The sequence below is a fragment of the Euphorbia lathyris genome, chromosome 4, assembly GCF_963576675.1.
Source record: "Euphorbia lathyris chromosome 4, ddEupLath1.1, whole genome shotgun sequence".
NCBI lineage: Eukaryota > Viridiplantae > Streptophyta > Magnoliopsida > Malpighiales > Euphorbiaceae > Euphorbia > Euphorbia lathyris.
In genome coordinates this window covers 60,897,434-60,909,453 of record NC_088913.1, presented here as the reverse complement: position 1 = coordinate 60,909,453, position 12,020 = coordinate 60,897,434, and the positions used below count along the sequence as shown (strand labels likewise).

General features: G+C 35.3%; 2 protein-coding genes across 4 annotated transcripts; one reads left to right on the top strand and one right to left on the bottom strand.

Annotated features, from left to right (window-relative positions):
- The first annotated feature begins 1,105 nt into the window (after positions 1–1,105).
- Positions 1,106–4,415, top strand: LOC136226508 (uncharacterized). 2 transcript variants are annotated; one of them, XM_066015026.1, is made up of 8 exons: positions 1,106–1,297; positions 1,382–1,583; positions 2,851–3,241; positions 3,330–3,467; positions 3,545–3,704; positions 3,794–3,935; positions 4,013–4,153; positions 4,233–4,415. In XM_066015026.1, the coding sequence occupies exons 1-8, from the start codon at positions 1,155–1,157 to the stop codon at positions 4,413–4,415; spliced, it is 1,500 nt and encodes a 499-aa protein (XP_065871098.1). In that variant the 5' UTR covers positions 1,106–1,154. The 2 variants fall into 2 exon arrangements, with proteins under 2 accessions (XP_065871098.1, XP_065871100.1); XM_066015028.1 differs by having other exon boundaries at positions 1,156–1,297; positions 1,382–1,530.
- An 89-nt stretch (positions 4,416–4,504) lies between these two features.
- On the bottom strand, positions 4,505–6,971 carry LOC136226509 (V-type proton ATPase subunit G1). Of its 2 annotated transcripts, none has more exons than XM_066015029.1 (4): positions 6,814–6,971; positions 5,416–5,546; positions 5,210–5,310; positions 4,505–4,858 (listed from the first exon to the last, which is right to left on the bottom strand). In XM_066015029.1, the coding sequence occupies exons 2-4, from the start codon at positions 5,501–5,503 to the stop codon at positions 4,715–4,717; spliced, it is 333 nt and encodes a 110-aa protein (XP_065871101.1). In that variant the 5' UTR covers positions 5,504–5,546; positions 6,814–6,971; the 3' UTR covers positions 4,505–4,714. The 2 variants fall into 2 exon arrangements, with proteins under 2 accessions (XP_065871101.1, XP_065871102.1); XM_066015030.1 differs by having other exon boundaries at positions 5,416–5,528; positions 6,814–6,931.
- Positions 6,972–12,020: the final 5,049 nt, after the last annotated feature.

The following is a 12,020-nucleotide window of genomic DNA, read 5'->3' as shown; positions in this document are numbered from 1 at the left end:
AATTTTCACTAATATTATCAATTAGTAGACTAGATAAATAAAATTGGAAAATTTCAAAACAAAAACTTATTGTTTCGTACTTTGACACTTTGAAGATTGTAGAGTTTTTTTTTATGGAAAAATGATATTTGTGATTTTTGATGTAAAAAAATAAAAATTTAGTGACATTATTGAAGTCAAAAAATAAATAAATTTGGTATCACTATTGAAGTTAATGACATGGTGAAGATAATTTTTATCTAATCAAATTTCTTGCATCTAATTCATTTGGAGAAAAAAAAAATATAGCATAGGAGTAAAGAAAATTCAAAACTTTTTTCGAGTGAAAATAACGTTGTGGTTTGGGTTATCTCAAAAATACCGAAATAGAATATTTAGACGGAGAAAATTTATTATACAAAAATTTAAAGTGTTCAGCAAACCAAGAAAAAAAACTGTAAATCCTTTTCTTATTCCTTTCTCTTCCATTCCGTCAATCTTTCTATTTTGTTAATCTATTTTGAGAATGATGAATGATCTTCCTTCTTTCTCCTCACACTGGATTAGATTTATGTATTCTTTTTATTGCTTTTTTAGTCTGTGCTCATATATTTCATCAGACCTCTTTATCCGTCTGATTATATCTGCTCTCTATTATTCTATGGTTTATGTTTTTTTTTTCGGATTTAAGAAGAGCGGAAATGGTTTATCTTGTCCGTAGATCAATAAATCTACGTGGTTGCAATAAAAAAAATGACTTTGATCTGAATGTTTGGAATGATGTAAAAGATAAAGTTTGGATTGCGGATGTCTTTCTACAGATTTGGATTTACGAAAAATATATTGTTGTTTTGTATTTTTTTATCCTTTTTATGGGTTCTATTTACTCTTTGTAGTCATTTTTATCTCTTCGTGGCTTTAATCTGTAATTATGTAAGGTTTTTTTTATAATATAAATATGTGAGGTTTTATTTCTTATATTTTGTTTATTGTACTTTTTATTTTTTATATTTCATCTAATAAAATTACAAGCATTTCATAAAAAAAAAAAAAAAAAAAAACATCAGGACCAATAATATCCTGGCAAATGGTCCACTTCCAAGATTTATGGGGAACTTGCATTTATTGTCCATTCATTTCATACCTTCTCTCTTTCTCTCTTTCAGCTACCTATAATGGATGCAAACTCCATGCCTTCCTTGTACCCCAAAACAATCCATGGAACAAGTGCAAAATTAATTCCAGCATGGACAAGGACAAGATCATCAACAAACCAAATCAGAAGCACAAAAATTTGCTTGAAGCACTTGAAAAGAATGTACAATACTACTTTCTACTATGTTAAATGAATGTTATAAATATGTTAAAGGTAACCATGAGTTTACTATGTTCCTCCTCCCAGCTGCGCCTATCAAGGCTACAAATGGCAGCAGCAGCAGCAGCAGCAGAGAAGTTGGGTTGTAACAAAGGCAAAGAAAGTTTCCATGGCGGATCTGGATGAAGAAGAAAAGAAGAAAGGAAGTATTGGTGGTGCTGTTGCTCTTATTATTGGTACTAGTATTGGTTCTGGCATACTTACTTTACCCACTAAAGCTTCTCCTGCTGTAATTCTCTTTTCTCTTACCCACACCATATATAAAGATGCAAGCTTTCTTGGTATTTATCACATGCTAAACTTTGATATTTGGCAAAATTTTAAAACTTTGTAGTTTGTAACTCACAATTTTAGGAAGCTCTAATAATATGTTCATTAGGAGTTCATGATAAGGGATTAGGGTATGAATATTAGGAAGAAGATAAAATTTGATTTCCTTTTCTTGGAATTTGGTTCCCCTACTTCTATCTTGTTAGCAAATTTAATTTTTGTATAAATGAGGCCCTTGATTATAAGCTTGTTTGGTTAAATTGTTTATATCTAATATCAGGTGTTTACTGTTTATTAATAGAAATTAGTTGATTTTCTTCCGAAATATCATTGTGTCTCGATACTAACCAAACACTTTCATTGTCTACTTGGAGTGAAAATATAAAAAGAAAGGCCTAATATATCTCTAGTCCCATGTACATATCGAAAAACGTCAAAAGTCATTTATATTTTGAAAACGTCTTATTTATCCCTTGAAGTTGTTGACAAATAAAAGCTCTAAAAGTTCGAGTGGCAAAGCAAGACCAGATTTTGGACTAAGTTGAAATGCGTGCATTTTAAATAAGTTCAGAGACTGGTAGATGTTGTAAGAGTGTTTATGAGGATAATATGTCATTTTAGAGGGTTAATAGTTCCATTTTCCTTCTTGTTGATCAATCTGGAATCAAGACAAAACGGGTCATTATAAGCAAGTTCAGTGAGTAAATCAAACGTTTTCAAAGTATAAAGGAACAATTGACTTTTCTAGACAAGTGTGCAGGGTAGAGATGTATTAAGCCGAAATAATCTATGAAAAAGAATCAAAATATAGTCAAACCATCACATGAGTATCCATTAATGGTCAATTTTTGAAAAAAAAAATGGAAGTACAATGGTCAAATGTTCCAGAACTGAAATAGAATAGCCAAATAGTGTGAAGTAGAATAAACAAATTTTAAAGTTTTGTAAGTAATGGATAGTTGATGAAGATATCAGATTGATAAATTCCAAGGCATGATGGAGGCAATGTTGATGTGCAACCTTCGTTTTGGAATGATGGTGAAAATACACCTCTATGAACAATGAAATGGCAGTAAGATAGTGCACTCCAACAACACCTATATGTTAACTGGTGTAGAGGGTACTTGAAGAATTATCTAGAAAGTAGAAATTTGATATATTAATGTAATGAAATATAGTATCACAAGTAAATAAATTTGAGTGATGATTGCATTTCCACATTGTAGGGAATTATTCCAAGTTCAGTAGCCATGATAGCATGTTGGGGATTTCTCTTAGTTGAAGCACTATTACTTATTGAAATCAATGTGGGTTTGAGGAGAAAAAGACAAGTCGATGATGAAAAAGGAGAATTAGATGTGATATCCATAAGGACAATGGCACAAGAGACACTAGGAGATTTTGGTGGAACTTTAGCCACTTTGATCTATGTTTTCTTGGGTTATGCTTCAATGATTGCCTATACTTCCAAATTTGGAGAGCTCCTTTTCCATTTCACCAATCTTCCTCAATCACTCTCAGGCTGCTTGTTCACTGCTCTTTTCACTTTGCTTATCTCCTTTGGTGGCTCTGCAGCTACTGATCAACTCAATCAATGGCTCACTTCTTCCATGATAGGTAAAAAGCAAATAATTCATCTTATCGCCTGTTTGGTCTCGAGTTCATTATGTTTATGTGAATGCAAATGGTGAAAGATTTGATGCAGGTTTGCTGGTAGCTATTGAAGTGATAGCAGTTGTATATGGAGAGTGGTCAGGAACGGAAGCAAGAAGTGATTGGGGAAATGTCCCTGCTACAATTCCTGTAATAATCTTTTCATTAGTTTATCACGATTTGGCGCCCGGTAAACATTTCAATCTCATGTTCATTAAGCTGCTCAGAATGCCTCAGATGTTTTGTCATTACTGTTACTTCCTGCAGTTCTCTGTGCCTATTTGGGTAATGATTTGAGGAGACTAAGAGCTTCAGTTTTGCTTGGAAGTTTTGTGCCATTGCTAGCACTGCTTGTTTGGGATGCAGTTGCTCTTGGTCTCTCTGCCGATAATGCTCAAGTTGTTGATCCTGTACAACTCCTGATGAGGTCTGCTTTCTTACTCAATTTGTTGGTTATAATTTCATGACTTTCTTCGTCTCGAGTATCATAAAGATCCCGCAGTTCCCTTGTTCTAGTGAAAGAGGGAATGGAGTTTCATACATGGTAGAGGCGTTCTCTCTTCTCGCAGTAGGAACCTCGCTGATCGGAACACTCTTGGGCTTCTCCGAGTTCTTCAAGGAGCAACTCAAGAATCTTTCCACTGCACAGATTTTTCAGGTGAAATGAGACATACAGAAGTGCAAGTGTTCTTCTGTATATCATGCAGCATGACTCTTATACTAATATTATTTCAGGAACCAAAAATGCCATCTGGGACGAGTTCTTGGTGGGAAAGAAATAGAATAAGTTTTACAGCAATGGCAATAGTTATTGCTCCAACACTACTAGTCTCGATCACAGTTCCAGATGCAGTCTCTCCTGCTACAGATTTTGCGGTATGTCCAGATTAAGCTAAAGCATGTTGCGAAGAATTAATGATTCTGAATATTAATGAAAACTTGGAATGTGGAATAGGGAGGATACTGCATGGCAATGCTGTATGGAGTTCTTCCACCAGCTATGGCATGGGCAATGAATGACAGAGAGAGTCAAAACGCGGTATGGCAATCAAGACCTGCACTTGTTGGAGTAGCCATATTTGCTTGTGGGATAGTTGTGGAGCAGTTTCTGGAGGATTTCTCGGCATTCCATCTCTAACCGCATCGACAACAGTTAACCAGCATTTGAATGTAAATATAATATACAAAATCGTGCTTTCAATGGAATCGAAAATTGCTCCAAACAAGTATCAACAAAGAAATATAGTAAACTCTCATTGCGCAATTAAGATATCAAGATAATTTATTTGATAGAAGAAACATTACCAAGCATTACAATTGTACAAATAAATATCCCAGGGAGAACTGAAACGCATGCAGTCTCACCAATCCGGAACACCACCGATATTTAAATCAAAGTAATAAACACAGAAAGAGTCTCTGAGGCTAGCAAGCTCACTAGTTCTTCACAGTTGTCACATGCTTCAGGAGCATGGTTACCATATCATGGGATATTCTTGATGACTCTATCTTGAGTTGGCCAATCTTTTCTGCTGTTTCTCCCTCTAGTCTCTTCACATTAGCACCAGAGTCCCCGCTGCTCTGTTTGATGTTAATTAGCAGGTTTCAGTCAGCTCTTTTTATGCAATAATATGACAATATCCCTCAAGAGGGGATTAGCTGATCTAAAATTCACTTATTTCAATAGCAAAACCATAAAAAATAAATGATACTAGGGAAATAGACTATAATGATTTAATCTGCAACATGATTCATATTTCCCATTCTCATTGCTATATTGCAAAATTATGATAGATATAAACTTAACATATAATGTTTGAGAATGCAACCAATATGACCTAAACCATACATCCTTTAATTTTTTTCCCCAGGTAAAGCCAAAAAAAAAAGAAAAAAAAAATATTAATGCTGTTATTTTTTTGGGATTCTAACCTCTGCAAGTTTTCTCTGGAACTCAGCTTCCATCTGAGTGCGAAAATCAGCAATATCCCTTTCAGCCTCTTCCTTGGCTTGTTTCAGTCTAGCCATTTTTGCTGGGTAGAAAAAGAAAGATAAAAAATGTCATCCAGTAAATTCATTTAACAAAATAGACAAACTTAAATTTTCAATAACATGCCAACAAAAGGGAAAATATTAACCATTTCTGGCAGCATTGACAATATGCTGAGCTTCCTGTTCTGCGGCTAGCAGTAGTTGAATTCCATTTTGACCCCTGTTGCTATCCATTCTTCTAGCAACTATGAATCGAACACTGAAATTTGAGGAATTACTGCAATCAGAGAATATGAAAGCAAGTTACATGACTCGGTCAAATGGCTTGTCTAAGGATGCATTCCAACAACATTATCAGTGAGGAGGATTACACAAATTTGGAGAATACTTCTAATCCCAGGGACAGGCAGTACTTACACAAGAAAATGGTTCCATTATACAAACTAGTTGTATATATACCATTTAAAACTCAAATCAGATAAATTAAAACAAAATACAACCAGAAGCACCTATACAGCTTGCACTGCAAACAAGCTTTTGCTTGTATGAAGTCAAAAGTTTTTGTGCTTGATTTTATTTTTCTAGGTAACAAGCTTCGGTAACTAAATAGCAGAATCAAAGTCAAAAGATAGAACACAAAACATGGGCATGATTGATAACACCCAAATCCACACAAGGAGGCAGGGAAGGTAACATCAATGCCTGCCTACTGAAGATATGCTGACACGTCAAATAGTTATGCCTAACCTAGCCAAACATCATTTGAAAACAGGAATAAAAAGCCAAAAAAATCTTTAACCAGAATATGGCTATGAGGATTCTGAGGAAAAGTATAAGTTTATGAAAGAATGCTTTGGCACACTAGAACTTGAATTACTTTGTTGTTTCAATATCCCTTCTTAATTTGGTTAGCGTTTTGAATCCAAAAAATAAACAAAATAGCTAAGCCAATTTAGGACTCAAAAAGTAATATATCAAACCAACCCAAACTGAAGAAAAACTGTGATTTCAAGAAGCCAGAAATTACTTTTTTTTTCCTCCTCTAATTCTAATGTCAAAAGAAAAGCAATTGAGTGGCGATTGACTATATCATGTAAGTTCAATTTGTTATATCTAACTTAAAAAATTGCATTATCTCTATAAAATAATGACAACCACAAAAAACAAAAAAGAACTGATCTAAGCCATAATCTTTTCTTACTGATCGAAATTCTAACACTTGCGTATGAATCTACTAAATCTCGGCTTCAAAGAGTAAACCACGGAATAGCAACCAATTTGAACAACAGTGTACATCAAATCCAGCCATGCCATACCAAAGGTTTTACACCCAAAAATTAACAATTATGCTACAGATCCAATTGAGGATTTGAGGATCAAGCGATGAAGAAACGAATTATCTTTTACTAAAGACGTGGATGGGCCGAAAATACAGAGAAAAAAATGATGATTATACGAATGTCAAGTAGAATTGTCTAAGCAGAGAAAAGGGTGGGCAAAGGAATAGCAGAAAATCTAGAAAATTAGAGAATCATCAAACTGACCTGAAGAAGCGGAGCTCTTTTGGATCCAAAATTGGGGGAGAAGTGCGTATGTGTGATTGTGAAAAAACTGATCGACCCGAACACTTTATTATTGCAAACCAAGATGTAACTACTTAAATTACCCAAATACCCATATTACCTTCCATTATAGAACTAGAAGTTGAAGGACAATTGGCTTAACGGGAATCAGTGAAAAAGGCATAATTTAAAGTGTTTCTTTTTACCTAAATATACCTATAACCAATGTTTTGAAAATCGGACCGGACGTTGAACCGGTGAGACAACTGATTTAAGGTTCAATAGGTTCAATCGGTTCAACCGGAATGGTTCAACCGGATAAAAAATAAATATATATATATATATAAAATAAAATGATGGTTCATTGAACATAAAATTAAAAATTTCATATATATAATAAACAATTCTTAAGTTAATATATTAATTAAAAATTAAAAATTCATACATATAATATAAAAATTCACACATCGGTAACCAATCCTTAATTTAACACATTAATTAAAAATTCACACATCTAAAATCAAACCCATAGTTTAACATAATATTAAGATTAAAATTAAATTAATTAACACCAATTATTAAAGAGGTTGTTCTCTACCTAATTTTTAAATTTTTTCCTTAATTCAATATGTTTTTCAAAAAAATGGTAAAAAACCAGGGTCAATCCGGTTCACTGGTTCAACACCGGTTCGCGGTTCAACCCCGGTTTGATGCGGTTTAATATAGTTGAACCTATATAGCTAAAATCGGATCGAACACTTGACTGGTTCGCGGTTCGACCGGTTCGACCGGCCGGTCCGGTCCGGTTTTCAAAACACTGCCTATAACCCAAAACTTAGCAAAATTTTATTTAAAACCAAATTAGCAAAATAGAAATTATAATACCGAAAATTTTCGATGCAGATATAGGTTATTTATCAAATTGAGGTTTAAAAATAGAATAGATGGATAAATTTTGAATAATATGTTATTATATTATATTTTGCAGGAAAGTATTCAGACAGTGAGACACTTTAGAGATTAGTACATCGAAAATCTACACAAATTTTCATTGATGTGGTGACCGTGGAGCCAAGATTTACCTTGACTTCATCGACTCTAGCAACAACACATGTTGATGGAGGTTCCCAAAACGTGAGGGAGGAAGTACAAATTGAAGATGTCACAAATTAATATATACAACTCTGACGTTCCTCTATAAGCTAACCCTTCAAAGGAATCCATCTACAGACTCCTTTAGTGGGTCCGATCAGACATGAGACCAGGGGGATGAAAACACATTCCTTGTGGTGTTGGCCAAGATAGTAACCCAACTCGGAAGAAGAGTAGAAATATCTCAGATATCCACTAGTTTAATGTCATGGGTACAAATAAGCAACATTCTTCAAACTTTGGTTGGTTGTAGCACAATGGGATTAAGGTTACTGATAACATCCAAATATTATCCATGGGGCATAACCATAAATATCCATAAAATAAATGATCAAATGGTAAAGAAATGATTCGCCACCAGAGAAGATCCGCCGAGTCAAGGCTAAGGCGTATTCTAGAAATCACATGCCATAAAGACCTTGCCACGTGGATCCGCCTTGTAAATACCATTCGCCATTAAGGACCCACATCTGCCAGGCAGACATGGACACGCCATCTAAGATAGCTCCGCCCATAGTGTCACCAAGCCGTTATCAGGAAAACCGCTACAATTAATAGCATTAAACGGTACATTAAAAACACTAACCGTCAGACATAAAGAATGTACCATTAAACTAAATTAAAGGGCATTGAATGAGGAACTACTTCGATGGTTATGGAAACCAGTATAAATACCTCCACTATAAGGTATTCTAGGTACACTTTATAATCCCTACTTTGTGCTTACTGTTTATTCTCTCTAGAATTATTACTAACTTAAGCATCAGAGTGTCCCCGACCGAACCTAATGGCGCCTCACAAGGAAGCATTTCGGTGAAGGAAATTCTGTGAGATATCAACTGGTGCGGTGAAGGTGGAAATCTAAGATTAATAGAGTTTACACCACGAACACAAAATGACATCGGAAGGACCAACCCCTCCCACTAGAGGAACCTCTGTTCCACCCTCCAATAGAGGAACCTCTGGTCCACCCTCTACTAGAAATAATAGGACTTTTATAGGGCACAATACCATCCTGGAAGATGGAACAGTCCATTCGGCACATAAATTCTCACCACCATCTTTCAATGAACAAGTCGTGGAGTCTATTGCACGAGATTTAGGTCTATCTGTTGCCGAGCGTGTAAGATCGATGTTGGCAAATCAGCCCATAGAAGAAAGATGAAAGTAAGAAGAGCAAAAGTAAAACCCGTAAAAGTAGAAGAAAATCACTTTTATAGGGTAGGTGAAGACGGCCTAGAGATTTGTGCCCCGTATTGCCACCTATCACCATCCTAATGGTATGGGACAACGCACCAGTTAGAGGCAATAAATGGTGGTCGCACGCACGGAAGGCAAAAAGCCCTGAAGGACTTAATTGATAGTTTCTAGATGCGGAATCACTAATAATAGTGTCGATATCAATATGCTCTAACATATTTATCTCAATACATAAAATGGTCAAAGCATTCAACCTTTCTTGTAACGTTCATAATCTCAAATAGCTTTTCAATACTTTTAACTTCAAAATAATTTCTCAGCAAATACGATGGTCGTCGGTATAGTTAGGACGGTTCGAAAAACAATTGAAATATTTGGATAACAATCTGTTGCTTTGACAAACTCAAGAAGTGCCGACATCAACATATTTAGCAAAGTTATTTGCAACACTTATATTTCTGAAAAACATAATCTGAATCAAGGTACGAAAAGTTATTATAAGAAAATGTAGTTATAAAATTGTGTGTTGTGATTGTTTAGACCTGGAGATTATAATTATCATTAAGATTTTAGTTTTTGTATTTATTTTTTTACAAAAATGTTATTTTTGAACCTCTCACTCCTATGTGTCTTAGATTCGTGTTGCAATTTGTTTAGACTTATGATTATTTTCGTATTGCATTTTAAATGATGTATTGTTCTTTTAGTGTTCTCTTTCCCTTGGGCCCTGGGCAGGTGGCCCCTCTTTCCCATGCCTAGGGATGACCCTATAATTCATCATCCAACCTCTAAGATGACTATTGCGACTATTAGACCAACTGTCCAACGTTCCATAGATGATGTGATGCATATGGGTAATCGGTACCAAACATTGTGAATTCATACATGTACCATCCATTTGGTGGATTCCCGCCAGTAAGTAACTTATCCACCATATATATTATTGGTTATATCTCTATACAGGGTTCAGATATCGAATGATGCAAGGATTTTCCACTTTCTATTAGATTGGTTCATCCCCCACTACGGGCGAATCCAATGAAGTTGGCATACCCCAAGTCACGATTGGCCCGACCAATGTGGTGAATCCAGATCTTAGTACCTAAAGGGCATGATAGGACAAAGTTGTTGTTGCTATACTTTATAGAGGTATATGGTGGCTATGAATAAACCAGTATTGATAAGCAAGGATTAACCCTTCCCTGTCAGCATCGTTAATTGCCAATGGATCAGAAGTTTAAGCCACCCAGTTTGCCAAAATATAAAAGGGATACATATCCCACTATTCATGTAAGGAATTACAAGGAGTTTATGGATGTATGTGGAGCCAACGAGGCGTCTATGTGCCGAATATTTTCAACTACACTGATCGAAGCTATGACATACTGGTTCCAATCTTTGGATCATGATCCATCCATAATTGGGAACAATTGAATAGTGACTGCTTTTACCAAGTTTATAGCCTCTATTCCACCAGTCACTACTTTGCAATCAATACACAACCTTCAATAGAGTTCATGGGAATCTTTGGGAGATATTAAATGAATAGGTTTAATAGAACTTGTTTAAGCATTCAGAAAGTTGATTTTCCGACCTTTCTGGAGTCTATGACTCAAAACACGACTTGTGATCAACTTAATGAGGTGCATCCTGAGAAGAGCAATAAGGAAGGCCAAAACTACATCTCTCTTAGTGTACCCTCGAAAAGATCCTCCAACAATCCAGGGAATGAGAGTTTATCACCATAGACACTGCTCAACACATCAAAGAATGAGGTGTTGATATGGATTGAAAAAGGCCTGATTAAGTAAGATATCAAAAATCTAATTCAAAAGGTCAGAGAGCACTATGGCCAGAATGCAAAGGCTTATTATTGTTTCCATAAGATGAGTGGTCATGTTATTGAGAACTATACGGACCTTGGAAAGAAGATCAAAAGGTTAATGGAAAAGCGCAAGCTAGACTATTTTATCAAAAAATTAGACCAAAAATACGGATCCGAATGAGATAAGGATCAACTAGAGACTAAGAAATTAAAAGGGGTAAATAATGTGATAGCTGAAGGATCATATTCTGGGCCTCCTAATAAGAAAGCCTTACATTCGAGATCCATCTTTCCTAATACCAAGAGATATGATTCTTACATAAGAAAGCCTTATAATCGAGATCCTAGTTTCTTAAAGGCCATAACACCCAGATAAGATATTAATCCACTAGCTAAATCAATGGCCTAGAGAAGGAGAAATTGTGCACCTAAAAAGCAGAGAGTCATGGGACAAGAGATAAAAAAAATGGCCAAATGATGGTTTCACAAGAGAAAAGGGCCACGTAGAGTGGTTGAGAAATGTGACAGTGATGCAAAAGCCGAATGACCCGTATGGAATTTGTGTAGGCTTCGTTTCTTTGGGAAGAAGCATCTCATTTTTTTTTACAAGGAGAGACTCGCCCTTCAATTAACTTATGAAAAAGACTAAATAATTTAAATAAACTAAGATGTGTTAAGAAACATTCAAAAGGACCAAAAAGATCCCTTTTGCTCTCTCAGTAGTAAACAGCAGGGCCGGCTCCAGGGGGAGGCCACCTAGGCGGCCGCCTAGGGCCTCCGACTTACGGGGACCTCCGATCGGAATTTTTTTTAAAATTTGATAATTATTAAAAAAAATTATAGTTAAAAGGTATATAGATTTAAATATATAACAAATGAGACTGCTAGGCTGAATGGTAAAGACATAATAGAGATGTTTATAAGGGTGAGGGATTGATTCCTTAGATTAGCAATTTTTTGTTCACATTTTCTCTTATTTTTTTCTTTCTTTCTTTGACAACACGAATATATA

Bases quoted from the DNA above. Each gene is read 5' to 3' on its own strand.
- LOC136226508 (XM_066015026.1), top strand. From the start codon at position 1,155: ATGGATGCAAACTCCATGCCTTCCTTGTACCCCAAAACAATCCATGGA. The intron at 1,298-1,381 runs GTACAATACTAC...TCCTCCTCCCAG, and splicing joins TTGAAGCACTTGAAAAGAAT to CTGCGCCTATCAAGGCTACA. The intron at 4,154-4,232 runs GTATGTCCAGAT...AATGTGGAATAG, and splicing joins CTCCTGCTACAGATTTTGCG to GGAGGATACTGCATGGCAAT.
- LOC136226509 (XM_066015029.1), bottom strand. From the start codon at position 5,503: ATGGATAGCAACAGGGGTCAAAATGGAATTCAACTACTGCTAGCCGCA. The intron at 5,311-5,415 runs GTTAATATTTTC...TTTTCTACCCAG, and splicing joins TGTCAATGCTGCCAGAAATG to CAAAAATGGCTAGACTGAAA. The intron at 4,859-5,209 runs GTTAGAATCCCA...AACATCAAACAG, and splicing joins TCCAGAGAAAACTTGCAGAG to AGCAGCGGGGACTCTGGTGC.